Source organism: Cololabis saira, chromosome 7 (assembly GCF_033807715.1).
Source record: "Cololabis saira isolate AMF1-May2022 chromosome 7, fColSai1.1, whole genome shotgun sequence".
NCBI classification, from domain to species: Eukaryota; Metazoa; Chordata; class Actinopteri; order Beloniformes; family Belonidae; genus Cololabis; species Cololabis saira.
Genome location: NC_084593.1, coordinates 29464403 through 29483357, shown reverse-complemented (window position 1 = coordinate 29483357; position 18955 = coordinate 29464403). Strand labels below are relative to the sequence as shown.

The 18955-nt window shown below is 40.0% G+C and overlaps 1 protein-coding gene across 1 annotated transcript; it reads right to left on the bottom strand.

Moving 5' to 3' along the window:
- Nucleotides 1-715: 715 nt before the first annotated feature.
- On the bottom strand, nucleotides 716-9425 carry clcf1 (cardiotrophin-like cytokine factor 1). Its single transcript, XM_061726045.1, has 3 exons — nucleotides 9359-9425; nucleotides 6122-6336; nucleotides 716-4348 (listed from the first exon to the last, which is right to left on the bottom strand). Exons 1-3 carry the CDS (start codon nucleotides 9423-9425, stop codon nucleotides 3080-3082), a joined length of 1551 nt encoding a protein of 516 aa, XP_061582029.1. The 3' UTR covers nucleotides 716-3079.
- Nucleotides 9426-18955: the final 9530 nt, after the last annotated feature.

Below are 18955 nucleotides of genomic sequence, written 5' to 3'. Positions count from 1 at the left end.
CTTTGGAGGCTTACATGTGCACCAGTCTGCCAGCGTAAATGTCCACTTGGTGTGTTTGGTCCAGGGTGGGAGAGTGCGGTTATGTGCAGGTGTGATGGAGGGGGATTCTCATTGATCCTTAAATGTCCGGCCCGAGGCGAGGAGGGAGAGCCAAAGATTCATGCTTCAGAGCATGTGGGAAACAGTCTAGTCGATAACAATGAGCCCAAACAACGGGGAAGGGACAGAGATAACAGGTGAGCTGGCGATAAAAGACTGGAGGCAGAGAACGTGCAAAGACATTGACAAACAAAGGAGGAATAGTGGTGTTGACACAGACACAACAACAGATTAAAAAGGGTGTGTTTTGTACCTGTATGGATGTACTTTTCATAATGTTACAGGTCTGAGCTGTGTTTTTGTTATTTTCTGGAGAGGAGATGCTCATGAGATAGTGTGATGAGAAAAAAAAAAGATTAAAGTGGGAATGTGGGGTGATGCAGTGGGGAGGTGGAAAGACGCAGATGAAAGGAAGAAGACCGTAAATTTTCACCAAGACAGACAAATAAAAACCCTCACATCCCCCCGCTTCTCAGCTCTTCGCCGTGAATGTGAACCGGCCTTTGTTTTTTAGCAAAAGCCCTGACCCCAGAGTCCTCTCCCCTCACGCCCATCACCCAAAACCATCCCTATAAAACAAAAACCATCACAGACAAAAACCCTTATGCATTTCTTTAGTGTCCTCTCATAATGAGCTCCCAAATGACCAATAACACCATGCTGTGTACAAAAGCTAGTATTTATTCTCTCTCAAGTTACAATACAGTATTTTCACACTGGAAAAAAATAAATAAACATCTTGTTCAATAAATAGTGTTCATATGATCAATAATTTTTGGTCATATCATCTAAGGCACATTTCAAAACACATAACGACAAATATATTCTCAAAAAAAGAAACATCTTAACTTGGAAATGGGAAAAGCTCAGTGTATCTGATTTTGATTTTGATTTGTTTTCTTGGCTTTGGAACATTAATAGTTCAGCTTTTTGGAGGAAACGTGTTTTCTTTATTTTGAATAAGCGTCCTGTTTCAAGATGGCACAAGCATCTGATGTAGATGATCTACTCTCGAGTGGATGTCAGGAAGTACTGATGGGAAGGCACCAAGGATGCCCAGACCTTCAGGTCCAAGACTTAGATAACTTTCTGCGGTGGTCTGGCCAGATCATTTCAACTCAAATGTGTTTGGAGACACCTCCTACTTATATGATGAGCCTCCTACTTAAAAAATACCCAAATAAATAAAAGATTATACTTAGTACCAGCAGATATTTTTAAACTTTTGTATTTACCATTCACTTTGCATGTTGGTGTTAGTCACTGCCGATAAAAATCAAGAACTTCTAAGTCGGTGACTGTGCAGTCTGTTAAATCGGAGGCTGGGTTGGGAGTCATGCATCAGCAGACTGAGGTGGGTCCAGATGTTAATTGCAGTCCAGGAATGGATGCACTACTGAACAATGCAGGTGTGGGTAGATGCATGTTTGCAAAATGTGATCTGTAAAGGGACCACGAATGTGGCTTTTGCCAACAGAAACGATGCAGGACATGTTTTTGTTTGCATCCAGAGCAGTGTGGTGAAATCTGATCACAAGGGATCATTCAAGACAGCCATGAAGATATATTCCGACACTAAATGTGAAGTGACGAACAAGACTTTAGGCATGCTTAAACAATAAAGACTATAAAAGAAATGCTGTAATTGATTCCTGGTATGTGATTGTTTGCCACAGCGAGGAGACAAACGTGTCAGACATGGATGATGGCATTCTTGTTGAAAGATTGGTCTTTAAAATAAAGAAACTGGAAGCCTTGCTGGGTTTAGTTTCTGGTGCATATCTTGTGACAGTTATGCTATTGTACCAAACTTCAATGAAGCTAGCGCTAAAATGGTCTTTTGCGTTCAAATAAAAATGTAAATACCAATATTTGTGTTTTAAGGTACCTTACTACTTATGAAAAAGCAGCAGTAAGACTTTGCTGCATCTTCTGGAGTCTCTAATCATTGCTTGGAAGTTTATTGATGTTATTTTTACACCTTAGGCTTCAACATGATTAAATAAATTCAAAATGGTTTGACTAAAAGCTTGAGCGGGTGAATTTTTCTGCCTGTATGCTGCACGTTTCTGTACATCATGAGAAGCTAAGCTGAATGCCTGTTGCTCCTGTCGTCACATTTATTGCAGAAATGTGATTCCAGTGCCCGTCAAAGCAGGATTTAAGGGAAAATGCTTTTCAATAAAGATGGTATTAAATATTTCAAGCTGTGAAGTGAAATGATTAGCGGTAAGAAGTGAATGGTTTTTTAAGGCGGAAAATAAGACAATAAGTGTGTTTGAGCGCTCTGACTGGAATGTGTCTGGTATAAGTAGCGCTCTTGTCGGGTTACTGTAACTGACTAGCTGATCAGTGATTACTCAGCAATACCACTCTGCTGGTTATTTCCAGCACTCAACGCCTGACTCACACCTCCTCAGCTTCCTCTCTCCTCCTCTGTGCTCTCATCATCCCTTAGGCCATTTTTCCTCCTCTTTTGTCTTTTTCCCCATTCAAAACTGTTCTCTCTTCCTTTAGAGAAAATGAATGTTTGCTGATTCACACATATGCGGTCACTGAATTGGTTTCTAACTCAATGGCTGTACTGTCTGCCTCGCCGCCTGTCACTCGGACTCGGTCTCGTCTGTATGTGTGTGTGTGTCTAACCACCTACAGTGGTATTTCTGTTGATCTATGAGCCGTGAAGTCCCGTAACTCAGACGCCATCTCACCAAGTTTCGCTCAATGACCTGCTATGTGTATTAGCGACATTGCCGGTCATGTGACAGCTTTGTGTGTTTTATATTCCAGTAGCAAGTCTGGTGACCTGCCAAATAGTTCTTTATTCATTTATTCCAGTACGGTATGAATGGATGTCTTGGGCGTGTATGCGCTAATCTCCGTTCTTCCGTCAGAGTTCTTAGTTTTCTTCCCCTCAGATTTGTGTGGAAAAACGATTGATTTCCGCTGTGTTGTGTCTGTGTCTCACTGTCTAAACATCTCAGGCTCTGAGTTTCCTCTTGAGGCGGTTAAAGTCCTTCGCTGATCTCCACAACCAGCTCTGCAGCTCTCTCAGTATCCAGAATCCCTCAACCTTCCTGGCGAAATCGTTCATGGTCGGCCGCACTGACAGGAGTGAGGAGGGAGGTGAGAGGAGGGAGGTGCCCCCTGAGAGAGAAAGGGGGACAGTCTGAGGGAGGAGGGAGTGGTCTTCACCTCCTTCAAACTGGTACAGGAGAGAGATGGTGGGCACAGGAGGCTGAAGGGAGGCGGACAGGAGGGAGCGAGGAGCTCGACGCTGCTGAAGATGGGAGAAAGAGGAGATGACCTCTATATCCGGTTGCTTCTCCTCATTCACCAATAAACTTCTGCTTTTTTCTAAAATAAATCCATCTTCTTCTCTGAGTGTGTCAAAGTGATGTGAGTTCAAGTTGAAGCTGAACTGGTTGCTGTTGTCTGTTTGTATTTGGTGTATTGCTCCTCCCGCGCCCAGATAAGACACTTCCAGCCTGAATCCCAGCTCCCTGTCCTGTTCCCCTCCATCCTCATCGATACTCAGCAACCTTCTCTTCCCCCATCTTTCCACGGCCTCTTCCTCTATCCCTGCCGTCTCCTTTTCACTGACATTCATCCCACTTCTCTCAGGCTCTTCCCTCTTATCTCTTCTTCCTCTTTCTCCTCTTCCCCTCTCCCTCACCCCACTACTCCTTCCTCCAGATGTGGCAACATCTGCTCTCTTCCCCTCTTTCCCTTTCTTTCTCGTCACCAGGTCCACACGGACACCGTCTTCCCTCTCTCCTCTGATCACCTTCGCCCCACTCTTTCTTTGACTGCCACGCTGGCCGGACTCTGTTCTTGAGCCGGCTCTGGATCTGTACAGGCTCTGGCTCATGAGCGGTGCTGGTCGGTTGCCCCCTGTGCCCCTCTGCAGGTACTGCAGCTCGCCAGCTATGTCTCCCATGTTTGCAGACTGAGATGAGTAACCCAGGGTGGTCATCAGGGCAGAAATTGAGCCCAGCAGCCCATCCAAACCTGTGCAGAACTGCAGCAGGGAGGTCTTGAGGGAGGGGCACAGAGTTGAGCGGGCCAGCTCCCTGACGGCTGTCAGCAGGATGGAGTAAGCCCTCTGGTTCTGGGCCAGCCGTGCTTGGTTTTCCAGGCCGTGCCAGAGTTCCAGCCGAGTGGCGGCACTCGGCAGAGTCAGAGCGGTGCTGTTGGGCCGAGGAGGGGAGAAGTCTTTTTCATTGAAAGGTGGACCTAGGTAGGTCAGCTGGAAGACAAGCAACAAAATTAAAGATTATTCAAGTTTGGTCCGGTTTTCATGGTTAACCTATAGTTCATTACAACACCTGCAGCTGCTTGAGTGAAGCTTTTCATATCGAATGACATGATTACTCAGATGATTAGACATCACACATAAAACAACAGTTTAGTACATTATTGAAAGTGTTATATTTAAACGCGTTAATAGTAGTAGTAGTAGTAGTAGTAGTATTTCGAATATGAATCATATAAAAAAAAAAGAAAGAAAATAAGACAATCGTCTTAACATGAGACATAACAAAGTACATATTCGAAAGGGAGTTAGAAGAAGTAAAACTTATAAACTCTCACCCCCTCTCCTTAAATATGACTAGCTAACACATGCGAACATAACATTATGCAAACATAATTTAAAAAAAAATAAATAAATAAATAAAAATAAAAAAACAAAAACAATCAAAACAAGACAATAAAAACATTGTAGCAACATAAGCTACTGACTAGTGTAAGAAAATAAGGATAAAAATAGATAAATAAAAAATAAACACTGTATCATTGCACCCAAGCATTTTGCTCATCCCTGTACCTCTGAAAAATAATATATTTGTATTTTATTTTAAACAGTTTAATATTTGGACATTGCTTTAATTCCATTGAAAACTTGTTCCATAGCCTCACCCCGCTGACTGAAACACAAAAACCTTTCCTGTTTGTGCGTATTAATGTGACATTAAAATTACTTTTGCCCCTTAAACCATATCTTCCCTCATAAATACTAAATAATTTCTGTATATTTGTTGGTAACAGATCATTTTTTGCTTTGAACATTATTTGCGCTGTTTGATAGCCCACAATATCCATAAATTTGAGTATTTTGGACTTCAGGAATAATGGGTTTAAAAGTGAAAGCTTCTGTCATGTCTGTCATAAATCCAGGAAACAGAAAAAAAATATTCCACTAGAAATACACTCAAGCAAGGCTGCATGGGACAGCCAGCCTCTATAAAGTGAAGACTGATAATGACTTAGCAGTTTGGCTTTGTTTCTCATACGGGTTAGTTTGAAAATAGTTTGGCTAACCTCTGTGTTTCAAAAAAAAAAAAAAAAATGCTGCCACAGTCCCATATGTCAGAGTTCACATAGGAAAAATGATCAGAATTCAAAAAATAAGACCAGTAAACACAATGAAATGCTGCACAAAAATATTATCAGTCTACAAATGTAATTTACTTTAACGCATTACAATCTAAAAGTTGTCCAATACATTGTCCAATAAAAACTTTTACTTCTGAGTCTGAAGAAGGAAGAATTATGACATGAAATACAAACCGATTAAGGGGATAAAACCTAACTTTTATGAACTATTTATACACTATTGACTTGTGCTATTATGATTAGAATAAAGAAAGAAAATTGTTTGTGAATTTTACAGTTTTTCTTTTTAAATTAAGAAGAATAATAGCATAGTAGATATCAAATATGCAGAATTTAGCTAATACAGACCACATGTGTCACAAGTGAAACGGTCATTGTTGTTTTAGCTCTTTTTTGACTTAATGACAACTGTTGAAGTAGCCTAAATATCTACTAATATGAATGACTCTTTATTTACATACATCATTTTTTGTTTTTATGTAAGTCAAAGAAGTTAAATGTTACAATTGTGACAAAGTTTCATAACAAGTGAGTTTTTATATTTATTTGTGCATGTGACCTCTATTTACCTTTAAATTTATGAAGACTGTTGTAGTGAAATGAAAAATTCCATAAACCCACTTACATATACATCTTTGATCTCCTTGAGCTGGTACTCCAGATATTTGGTCAGCTCATAAGTACTTTCAATAGAATTCCTCTCACTGGCCAAGCTGCGGGAAGGATGGGCACGCCGCACCACGGCAGCAGCCACGAGCAACGCCAGCAGGTGATTAACTGCAGAGAAATCAAAAACCCCAAAACAATGATTAATACTCCGACAGACACTGCAAGATGTTTCTGTGAGGGCATGCACATCTTAGGTGTCCAAGCGTTAGTTAACACACATTCCAGAGGTATTTATAATACACAAAACTAATGAGACAAATTTATTTCAGCCTTAAGTTTCTTCTTTGATGATTATTTAACTTGGATGTGGATTTTTGTTCTGAATTACTTTAATTGTTGTGAGGTAACTCCAAACGTCCCTCATGTCACTGTACCATCATATTGTTTATGGGATTTCTTTTTTTTTACAGTATTCTAGTTCATTTCTCTGGTTATATGACAATGATGCTGTGTGTTTACATAATGCGAAGTCAGAGTCACCTGACACTGCCAATAAAGCTTTTTCCATTTCCAATCTAATTTTAAAGATCTCTGGTTGTTGGAGGTTTACTCTTACTTCAAATAAAACCTTGCTTAATGGCTTCGGACAATGAGACAAATGGCTCCTATGTTCAGTGTACCAGTCTGTCAGGCAAACAGTCCCTAAACACACACACACACACACACACACACACACACACACACACACACACACACACACACACACACACACACACACACACACACACACACACACACACACACACACACACACACACACACACACACACACACACACGCGCAGACACAAACATACATTCATTCCTGACCAAAACCCCCAAAACCAAGACATGTGGCTTCCTTTACAATCACAAACATAAATGTGTTTGAATCACTTGCATGTTTGCTGTGGACCTCTTGTTTAGGCTTCAGAGTAGGTGCTTTATGTCACCATGTGAGTGTTTGTGAGAATGTTCGTCACCGTAATTATGCATGTGTATTGAATTCACTTTGCTGTGAGTGTATACAGTGATTTTGTGTGTGTATATGTGTGTGTGTGTGTGTGTGTGTGTGTGTGTGTGTGTGTGTGCGCACGTGAGTAAGAGAGAGAAGAGAAAAGAGGAAGGGGGGTATGTAACACTGGAAACCTTTTAGTGGCCCTGTCTCTGGCTTCAAACAGAGAAAATTGGAGCTGAAAGGTGGTTTTCAGCAGTAAAGAACTTTGTGTACGTCCGCTGCTCTTTGGTCGCGCTCTCTGGATGCTTTCACTTTCACGCCTTCCTTGTCTATTTGCTGAGTGTCTCTCAATACTTCTTCCCTTCACTGGAGCACAAAACATGTTTCTTTTTGCCGTCCTGCTGTCTGTTATCCTTTTCCGTCTTCCCTGCACTCCCTATCATCCTCTTTTTACAGACAGAAGGGTGTGATTCATACTTGTAAAACATGCTGCTGTTCAACAGGTGTGAAATATGCATTGCACAATGTGCGAGACCCTATGGCTTTTTGTCCCTCTTTCACTCAATCATTCTCGCTCCGGCTTAGACACACCTCGGGCGTCCGGTTGCCTCACCAATTCGATCCTTTTCTCCTTTCAGATTAGTCACACTGCACTCAAACTTTCCTTTATTTTTTCCTTCATGCCTTCCTCCACACTTTTCCACATTTTCTCCTCTCATGTTCTTGTTGCTCGAGAGCCTCAGGTCAAAAATAACAGAGGCCAATTAACCCTGATTAGCTCTCCTTCTCCTTTGCTGTTGAACTTTTCTTTCTTTTTCTTGCAGTCTTTTATCTTTTTACGATGGGCCCCACAAGAAGATCTCAGGGAGACTCTCGGTGAATCGCTTCAACACCTTTCAAAACATTTACTCCTACCACGCTACTGGGCACTGTTAAAACAAAACAACAAAAAAAGTCAACACTTTTCTTCTCTGACTCAACATCTTGCATTTGTTGTATCCATAATCAGTCTCAAAAAGGGTTGGGCAGAAACTCAGCGATCTTATGTATTCTATACTACTCAATACACAAAAATGTTCAGTCTTTTGTAAGACTTGGTGGGCCAGTTGGGTAATAGATGGAGTTCAAAAGAAGTGTGGAACAGAATAAAACCTCTGGTTGAGAAACTAACATTTTACGTAAAGTGAGCACCAGCTGAGATTAGAAAGTAATAATGAAGAAAACAAAATGAAATAATACGTCAATTTGTTACAAATTACAATAATGACAGGGTAACAAGTGTCTGTGATGAAGCATAACTTCCAAGTAATCCAAACCCACCTAACAAGCTCGAGCTCACTTGAAGATGTCTGTTCAAGTTTTCATGACAGATTGAGTGGCAGACTGGGAAACTAGCAGTTTAAAATTAAGAGGATTAGAAATGCCTGTCACTATCGTGACATGGACAAAATCTGACAAAAAAAAACCATCCAAAACAAAACAAAACAAAACAAAACAAAAACCCAGCTTTATAAGTGCTGACCAAAAAGAAAGAAATATGATGGAGCTGCCAACTCCTCTGCTACCTGCTGATGCTGAGTTGTTGTGGACATAAAAACAACCCCAAGATATTTTCTAAATCCCTTGAATTTGGAGAATTTGCCGTGCGACTCCTACATGTTCCCACAACACGCACACACACCTTGAACTCAGTCAACCAGGACGGCTCCTGTCAGCCAAGCCTCCTCTGTGCTCCATCAACGCTAAAACCTCATCACCTGTCAGTTGCAATTATTTAAGAAGAACATTTGGAGCTCGTCGAGCCACTGGCTCCGACCACTGAACCTCCTCCATAAGTACCGCAAATTCAGCACATCATTGTCTCTCACGATCAACAGCCTTGAGGGGAAAGAAGAAAGAAAATGAGCTGCATTTAATAAGAATAAACAGGTAGCAGGAATCTTGGATAGAGATGGAAAAATCTTCTTGGCAAAAATCAACCTAGACTTTTCCAAACTGTTTCTCCTTTTCTGCAGCCACATGCATGGAGATGATTGCCAGACGTGAACGGCTCTTGTTGTTTTGAGTGATCTCTGACATTTCTAAAAGCAATCTCTGTTGAAACTAAAAACAAACCGTTCTTTTGTACCAGCAAAGCAGGATATTTCAAACCGAGAGCTGTGTTGTTGTACAATTTTAGATTGGGTAACTACACTATGGTCGGCATATAGCCTGACTTCAAAGTAAACCCCGCAGGCTCAGGGCTAAGTCTGTGTACCTGCCAGTGGAAGCAAACTCCACAGCGCAGGGTTGAAAGCAGAGCATTCTGCCCGGGAGGACTGCATTAATGCAACCGGGGTACGCTGCTGACCACCACGGTGCATTTGTGTTTATGTCTCTCGATGCATGCACTTGATAGAGTTGGATAAGCGGACGCTGAGGAGCTCCATTATCCCCAGCAGAACGTGGTTTTTATCTTCAGTTTGTACAGTCAGATGTGGCACTCGGGAGTCTGGCTGCCATCTGCAGAACATAACAAAGATGAACACACGGCTTTGCCAGCAGAGCTTCTGAGCCTCAAATAGGTCAAAAAATTAAACATCACAGCAGTGTCAGAGCTCAGAGTTGAAAGTGGGGTCATAAGGACATGTTCAGGGGCATATTTTCAACTCTAGACGACGCTTTGGTAAGCCAGTGACCCAGCATTTGCGCATGTGTTTTCCCGCTTCCATCTGAGACGACTAGTATTTCACCCTTTCCAACTTGAACCACCATTTGAGGTTTTAAACAAGCACTTAAAGAAAATTTGGTATGGTGGGAAAAGTATGAACATGTAAATCTGTCCAGGCTGGTTCAGGAAAACATGCCTGCCAAGAAAGGATGCCCTCCATCGCTCTAACCACTTGAAAGAGGTTTAAAATGGAGAGGAAACCTACTGGACCTACACAGAAGATGTTGTTAATCAGGTCGAATTACTTGAATCCTGAACACCTACTGCAGAGAACCACTGTATTTTGATACACCGCAGAACAATATCAGACAGCATGAAGGACAGAAATGAGAGACGTATCCAGATATAGTTCATGCTGTTATATTAAATGATGATGCGAGTGACGGATGAAATCATCCCAGGAGTTTTATTTTTATATTACTATAAACCTGATTTGATGTAAATTTGGTCAATTATCATTATTAATGTTGTTTTGTTCTTTCAGATTTTTTTTTTTTTTTAAAGAAATCTAATAGTTTCAACAAAGTTTCAACAAATTTGGAAAAAAGTCATGTTGCTGCATTTGGATCATTTGGACATAGATTTAAATATATTCCTGTATCAGTAGGAAACTATAGAAATCGGTGATACGTGGTACTTTCTTTGTTTCGTGTAATACACAAAAAAGGGAGCTTGTTTGGCGGGAAAGAACTGACTTCAAAGCGGAGCATCAGTATGATACGTTCCAGTCAGGCGGGAGGACCCAAACATACCAAACTGGATGTCATTACTATGTATATATCAATTACAAAAATCAAAGGAAGCAAGTGAAAACAGAAGGAAACAAGGCAAAAAACATAAGAATAAGAGCGATTAAGCGTGATTAAAGTACATTCAGAGATCTGAAACATGTTATATGTTTAAAACGGCAGTTTCTAAAAATACGTTCTAAGACAGAAGTTATTATTTTAACTGTATTGAGGACTTAGACCGCTTAAAAGTTTTTTTTTCTCATTCTGAAATCAAAAACAGGTTTTTAATGTAAACAAAGAGTTAAACACTGTAGTCCTATAAACAGATCTATGAAGATGCGTTTAGAGTATATCCATAGATAGATACATAACTTTTCTGCTTTAATGACAGAAATGCATATTTCCTGAAATAATTTGGGCTGCATATTTAACATGCAAAGAAATAAAACAGGTTTAAAAACAGTTTGAATTTCTAAGGACTGTAGTTGACAATAGTGGGAGGGACTTCAAACCATCTCTGAGAAACTGATTACTGCTGGACAGACTCAAGGCCCATTATTGAGGATGTTTTGCAAATAGTTACTAAAGTAATACATATTGCGTGTCTTTAACAAACCGTGGATTATATTTGTCAAGAGATAATCCTGCACCATGCAGGTTAGAGGGCTATGCACCTACCAAAATAACCACAATTATTGGGGTAAGACTATCAACACAAGCCCCTTTTTTACCTGGTAGTTTCCCAAGATTTCAGGGGACACAGTTGAAATGAATAGATAATCTCAACTAGGTCCATCCTTGCGGCGCCGCTGCATCACTGGCGATGCCCACATTAGAATACTGAGTTCTCCCCTCAGATGTTGCCCTGGCATGTTAAGGATAGAGGATGTAATCAAATAATTAATCCAATGGATTCCTAAAATACAAAACTTTTTTTATTCATTTTTTATTTTTTGTCCTGAAAAAACAGAAAAGACGACTATTGAACTAAATTGAATTAACTGCTTTATATGGTAACAAGTCGGTTTTTCTGACTTCATACGTAAAAAGTGGAACAAATATACAATAAACAAGAAATATTTGCCTCCAACAAAAGATGAAACACTCTTTTGCATGTGCTCTGAACTGGACTATACTGAATTGAATTATAACTAGAATGAATATGAGGTCATTATAATGAATCTAAACTGAAAGTGTTTATTTCTACTGTAAAGTACCCTTTGATAAAATATGTTGGGAATTTCTAATAAATAATCTGAAATTAAATTAACTGAACTGATTGAATTTGAACAGATTATATTTCAGCTGATGTATCAGTTAATGCTCTCCCATGACAGAAATGGAGAATACAGAAAAATGTTACGTTTAAAATTAACTTCATTACCAAAACATTTAATTCCATTTTAAATATTGTTCCTGTTTTAAAGTTATTGGCTTTATTTTCCAGGGTAAAGCAGGAGATGGGGATACAGTGATCCATGACTAAAAGGGATTTGGTGTGCGAGCAGGAAGCAGGGCAACCAGAGGGCCTCCCTCTGGCTGAAACAGGTGAGACTAATAAGGGTGGAGCAGGCGGATTCTAAAGAGAGAAAACACACAATGGACAGATGCAAAATCAACAGCTATGCACAAGCTTTTCATTTCAACAAAACCCAGAACTGCGGCTTTCCTAACTATGAAATGGCTGTCAGTTTTTTTTTTAAGATTTGAAAAAAATCTCGAGTGTGGACCAAAGGATTCTTATCCCACTTACAGTGTATTTGACAGTTCACGGCAACCAACGGTCTCAACATCCAGCATGCATCAGTGCTGCATCCAAAACCAATGTTTAAAGAGCAGCAGAGATATCAAACGGAATAGCTTCAATGAATAAAAACCCAGTTAATGTTATTCCCTCTGTCTGTTTACACAGATTATGCATGACAGATAAAAAAAAAAAAAAACATGATCCAAGCTTGACCGGTTTTCTCTCATTGTTTAAAAACAACAGTGCCACAGATTACTGTGAGAAAAATCGATTTAACAGTTGCATATTACTACGGCAGACAGTCTGCAGAACTGTGTACTTGGTTCATCGGCAGTGTGGGTGTTTTTGCAGACAACTCATGACGTATTAGGTGAACAACTTGGAATAAAGAGCAAATCCCTTATGAGTTTGTTAAAATATCAGGAACTAAGTACATTTTTCTTATTTTTCTCTGAATGCTCACAAGTCTGCCGCCTTGACTTGCATAAAAGTTGTGTGACTAACGTGGCAGAGGCCGAGCTCGAGAGTCGTTGTGCCCCTGTCGACAAAAACTCAGAGAAAACGTTTGCTTTTTGCAGAGTTTTTGTAAAATGATGCAGCTGAACTGTACCCAGTGACAGTTTTTCACACATAAACAAAGCGGTAGATGCAAGGGGGAGAGATGCATCGGTGGACTAACGTCAGGGACAGAAGCACAGGTGAAAGGGACTCATGCGTAAACAGTAGGTGGTGGCTGAGTGGTTGACAATGTAACGTGAGGGTCAGCTTTGTGTGTCTGTGTACAGTTACGGACCAAATTTATGTGCAGTCTGTACTCAATCAAATGTGCATTCCTTTACTAACTCAACACACACACACATATGTATGAAGAGTGTGAATCTGTATATTCACAGGCATTATTCCCAACAAAAATGTCTAAAGAACCATTGTGTACTTGAGCACACACTTTTCAATCTCATTTTACATCACATTTGTTTGTCAGATTTTGTTCATGTTGAGTATTCAAGTCAGCTTCTTAATGATAAACACACTTTGCAAACATCAGTGTCCACAAAAACAAAGACAAATAAAAACACACATAAAAAATCCTATAAAAATTATATTTATGCAAAGGAACACTGTGCGGCTATTCCCCCTCGTAAACTCGACATCCGCTTCTTGGTCTTCCTTTTTTTTTTTACTCTGTCCCTTTCTTCACCTTATAAGTCAATCTCTTCTTGACTTTTTTCTTTTTTTTAATCTGTTTCCGTTGCCTCATGGTTTATCGCCATGTTTGGTTTCAATTCCTTTGTCACTTCATCCGTCCAGCTCTGTTCCCTAAATCTCTGAAACGTCAAACCTCCATCTGAAAATGTCCTGCTCTTACCCTCTCTTTTTCTCTAATTGGCTCCACTCATTTTTCTCCCTCAACATCTTTCATTCCCGTCATCCACTTTTTCAGACCTTCAGTTTTTGATTTACCTCTAAACCCTCTTGCCTGGCGCCCCAGCCCCGACCTCGTGCCTTTTGCTAGAAAACAACCTTTACAGCGAGACAATCGGACAAGAATCCCTGGCTTAGTGGCCGTGCTGGGAGACGGCAGGGAAGACGAAAAGCTTCGACCGCAAGGTTAATGTCCGAAGAGGTGAAATATTCAATGAAAAATAGGCTGATCAGTCCGTAACCGTGTCTATAAGCATGCAAATTTCTTTAAGTATAGTATTTCAGATTCTTCAAACGCTGCTGCTTTTTCTACTTTAAGTATACACAAATAATAAATAAATATATATATTTTTTATAAATCAATCAAAGACAATATCTTGGGTATCCAGGAAATCTGCTTTCTCAGAAATAAGCAAAAAACAACTGATAAAAAAATCGTTTCTTCAAAAATGAAATGGTTTCATGCATAGCTGCATAACTACATTTGTAAAATATGATATGCAACTTGTGTTATTATTAGCCTTTTCTTTATTTCTTTGATATATTTTCTGTTGTAAGCCATTTTTATTCTTTTTTTTTTCTCACTGAACAAAGATTCATTTTATTAGACCTTTATATCTTAAGGCTACTACAAAGGCAAAAATGATATACCGGTATGATTCTGCTCCAATGACCTCTCCCAGTGGAGGCTTTTGTGTTGTGAAAGCGGAGTGAATATAATGGCTTATTAAGCGTCAACAAAAGCTATTAGTCAGAATAAACATGAAAGAACCAGCTACATTGTGAAACTACTCTGCATTGTTTTGGTCCTGCATCGCTGGCGTGGTTCAATGAATCCCTTCACTTCTGCTCCGTGACAGTTATTTTCAGATTCATAAAAACTATATTTATCCTGCGGGGCAATTGAAAAATTGAGCGTAATTAAGGGTAAAAATCTGAAATACGTAGTGCATCTTCAGCTATTTTGGATGAATTGGTCACAGCTGCTAGGATTATTCTGAGAAACCGTCTTGTTAAAATACTGAGTAAATGCACTGGTTCAGACTGCATCTTGTCTGTCCATACTTGATTAAAAGAAAAGCTGGGACGATACAATTGGAGATCTGTTTTCTACTTGCAGCAAAACCAGCGAAGATCTTGTCTGCTTGTGTTTTGTATTGCTGCAAAGTAGTTTATAATATTTTTCTTTATGTGTATTCAGTTAATATTCCAGTTGCTGTCTATACGCAGAGAGAGATGACTAAATGAGAGACTTTGTTGGTTTTTACTACCCTCATTTCTTTTTGCTACTTTTGCAGAAACTCAAATGTTGTAAACACTTAAATATGTTCTCTACTACTCTTAATACCTTAATAACCAACAGCAACATACATGCAACAGTGTGATTACATGTGAATCATTACATGCTGTCATAACACAAGTACAATTCCTAGAACTTTTAGAAAACCTGCATCTTGATCTGAGAGCGAGGGAAGATATTTTGGAGTCTTGAAGGATAGAGACAGGGGAGAAAGAGGAGGAGGAGGAGGTGGAGGAAAAGGTGGAGGGGAGGAAGGGTTTTCTGAAGCGAGGGGCCATGTTAATTTGGGAAAAATGTAAACAGCATGTGTAACTGTTCAAAGCGTGACCGACTCATTTTATATCAGTCCCCCCTTCGCTCTCTTCTCTCCTCCCTCTGGGTGCTGCTAACTTCTGTCAATCTGCACTGCATTAACCCCTCTGCCGCCAGTCCCCCTCTTCTTCTCTATTTACTTTTATCTATCTCTCCTCCTCTACACTCGCCCCCATCCCAACACAGGCGCACGGCCTCCCCCTCCACACATCCTCTTGACATATATGTACCATGAAGAATCAAGGATGGCTTGAGCGAATCAAAAGATGTTAAAGGTTCACTTTCTCCTCCTTTTCCCATCTCTCTCTCTCTCTCTCTCTCTCTCTCTCTCTCTCTTGTTCTTGCTTTTGCTTCCCCTGATTGGCTGGTTTATTTAACATACACTAAAGCGTTTTATCTATAACACACATAATTCAAGTGCCCCTGGAATAATAAGCTTTTTCTCTGGGTATCACAAGAGTTATGTCCATTTAGAGTCAAGCATGAAAAAATATACACCTATACCTCTGATTTACCTGAAGAGATAAACGCTTTGTTTGTGTGTGTGTGTGTGTGTGTGTGTGTGTGTGTGTGTGTCAAATCGGCTTCAGCGGCTGAAGTTCAGTGTATTTATTTGATCTGCATGTCAAAGGGTGCTGCTAATCTCTCCCTGTATTATCCTCCTTAACTCACGCTCACTGATGGCTGACTGCTTAACACAATGTGACCACCTAGAAGGGACGAGGAGGGCGAGGGAGGATGGCGAGAGCAGCAAAGGAAGAGAGGAAAGTGGGGATCTTTTGCTCGGTGCACAGTTTCATCTCCTGGCCATCCCTCAATAGACGTCCTCCTTTATTTCCCCTCCTTTCACCTCCTTTCACAGACAAGGAGCAGCAGCCGCACCACTCATCCCAAGAGGGAAGAGTGTGTGTTGTGTGTGTCTGTGTGTGTGTGTGTCCTCTCACACCCTGACTAACGTGAATCATGTACTTTCTCATATCAGTGACAGCTAACGAGACAGGGGCTTTAGCTGCTCTGACCCCATCAACCCCTGTCATGCTCACACACATTTATTTACTTTCCTTCTGTGAGTTTTTGTGCTCGAGTCTAACATTCCAGCCTGAAAAACCTTAAATTACTCTAAAAATGCATTTTTATGCGTGAAACTTGGTTTCATTCATACTTTTTCCGTTTCTTTTTTATTTGAGTTATCAAACCCATGTTTCCTTCCTCACTTTTTTTTTTATTTAAAGAAATTATTAGACTACTCATGTTAACTATTTTAGGATATATAATAAAACGGATTGGATCATTTGATTCTTGGATTTCAGATTGAAAAAATATTAAACCACATACTAGAAAACACAAGACAATTCTGCTAATTCCACTTCCATGCTTTTTTCTCAACACATTTGTAGTCCATGTGTGAGACAATGAATAGGAGAAAAAATGGGAAAATTGCCTGCTTGAGCAAAATTTTCTGACACAATATTTGTTTATAAAGTTGCTATAAACAAAAGTTTGACATTTCTGGTCTTACCTCCACAAAAGCCTGTCATTGTCTCCAGATCCTTGAATCCCGTTCAGAGCTCTCTCGTAAATTAGAGAAATCAAAACCTTTTCATCACGTGTTGGTTCAATTAAGTCTGCTCTCCTCAGAGTTGGGGAAGGTGAACCCAGGTGATGTCTTCGGTCCCTCCTTTAAATTGACTTTTTGTGGAAAAAAAATTAAAACAAAAAATAAATAAATAAAAATAACAGCTACATCTGTGACGAACTCTTCCCAGGAAAGTTTAAATATATAGACGGTGCTCTGACTTGTGTGGTCTGTGTGACAGACTGAACGACGGCGCAGCCTTTTTGTACCTCCTCCTCCTCCTCTTTTTTCTGCCCTTTTTTCCTTTTCCTCCCCTTCTTTCCATCCCTGTCTCCTCTTCTTTTCTCCTTAACCACCTCCTCCTCAGCGCGAGTGATTCACCGGGCTGACGCACCGCGGAGCGACTTGACAGAGCCGCCGAACCACCGGACTTGTCACAATTCATTTCTGTCTCTCATCCCCCAGTTGTCATCCCCGAGAACACAATCTGACCAGGACCGTTTGATCTTTAATCTGCTGCTGTAATGAGGCTCAGCGAGTCCAGCAGATCAATTTGCTGCAGGCCACGAGGTGCTGCGACAGGAAAGCGCTCCAGGAAACACGGAGTTACGTGCGCTCGCTGACTTTTTGTTTAAAAAAATAAAATAAAAAGGAGAGAGAGAGAGAGAGATAGAGAATTTATTTTTGTTAATACCACCAACACTTTTAATTCTAATACCATTTTTGACAAAAGCTAAACATTTAAATAAATTAATTCAATTCATAATGCGCAATTACTTTTAACTTATCTGTCTTTACGCGATCTTTACGCACAAAGACAGTCAGAAAATAATTTAAAACGTACAGATCGAAATTATCCATGTATGGAAATTGAACAAAAAACTACTTTAAAAAAATGACTTAGATCAAATATGCGTATGGAGTTTCTAGGCTACTTTGAGTCAAAGATCTAAAATGTAGAGACCAATGTTTAGGCTAATCAATTAATTAAATGCAGCTGATTGCAATTCTCAGTGGGTTTCTTAAAGAGAAGTAGAGAAAAGTCTTTACTTCTGAGATTTTTTCCCCCACTTCTCTCTCACTCCCCGTGTTTTAGTTTTTATAGATGGCGAGATTATCGATTCTTCTCCTTCTTCTCCTCTCATCTTCTGCGGTCACTCGTTCAATTTGAGGCAAGCATCTCTACCGAAAATGTATTTGTCCCAAAGGAAAGAGGGAGATTTCCCCCGAGGATCACGGGCCTCAATTAACCGAGCGGATATCCAAATCCGTTAGGTTGAGGGGTTTATCGGTTTGAATAAAGACGCCTGTTATGCGGACTGACAGCAGATACTCAAGGTTGGATTAACGTGGGATAAAAGGGTAAAGCCCAGAACTTCCAGTCCATATAAAACTGCGCTTCTGTGACTGGAAAATTTGTTTGAGAGTATCCAGTAACACAACCAAAGATCTCACCTGACACAGTAAAGGCTGTACCTGCTGATTTAAGACAGGCCTTAAGGGCCTGTTTTGAACAGACTCCATATCGTTTGGTCAATTTAAATCTTAGCCTGTGGTTGTGTTACAATTTAATACATTAATCCTGTTAATCAAATAATAATATTAGAATAGAGGAATCTAGACAAATACTACCGGTTCACACCAGTTTAATTATATGCAGAGCTTTATTACACCACCATATTTGTTCTGCGTCATATAAAATTAAAGCGTAACTATTAGTTAATACGTTGGACAAATATGAGGTGTGTTGTTACAGCCTGCGTTTGCTATTTAGATGTACTATTTTGTTCCAGGTTTAGGTGCGCATCTTGCCATTAGTTGTGTTTGGCGCCCCCAAGCGGTGGTTTGTGGTCACTGCAGGCCAGTCTGCTCTGCGCAGACTCCGTTTGAAAACATCAAATTGTAATCAAGACGAGAAGCTCTGTTGTTCATTTCACACAGGGACTGGTGTTTTGCTACAATTCATATTGTATGTGTCTACTTTCCACTAGACAAGTTGATGGTAAAAAGGGATTTATTTTTCCAGTAACCGGAAGTAGATACAACACACGTTATA

Coding starts and splice junctions, on each gene's coding strand:
- clcf1 (XM_061726045.1), bottom strand. CDS start 9,425: ATGCAGTCCTCCCGGGCAGAATGCTCTGCTTTCAACCCTGCGCTGTGG. Junction 6,337..9,358: donor GAGTTTGCTTCCACTGGCAG/GTACACAGACTT, acceptor ATGCCCTCACAG/AAACATCTTGCAGTGTCTGT. Junction 4,349..6,121: donor AGGAGATCAAAGATGTATAT/GTAAGTGGGTTT, acceptor CTTGTCTTCCAG/CTGACCTACCTAGGTCCACC.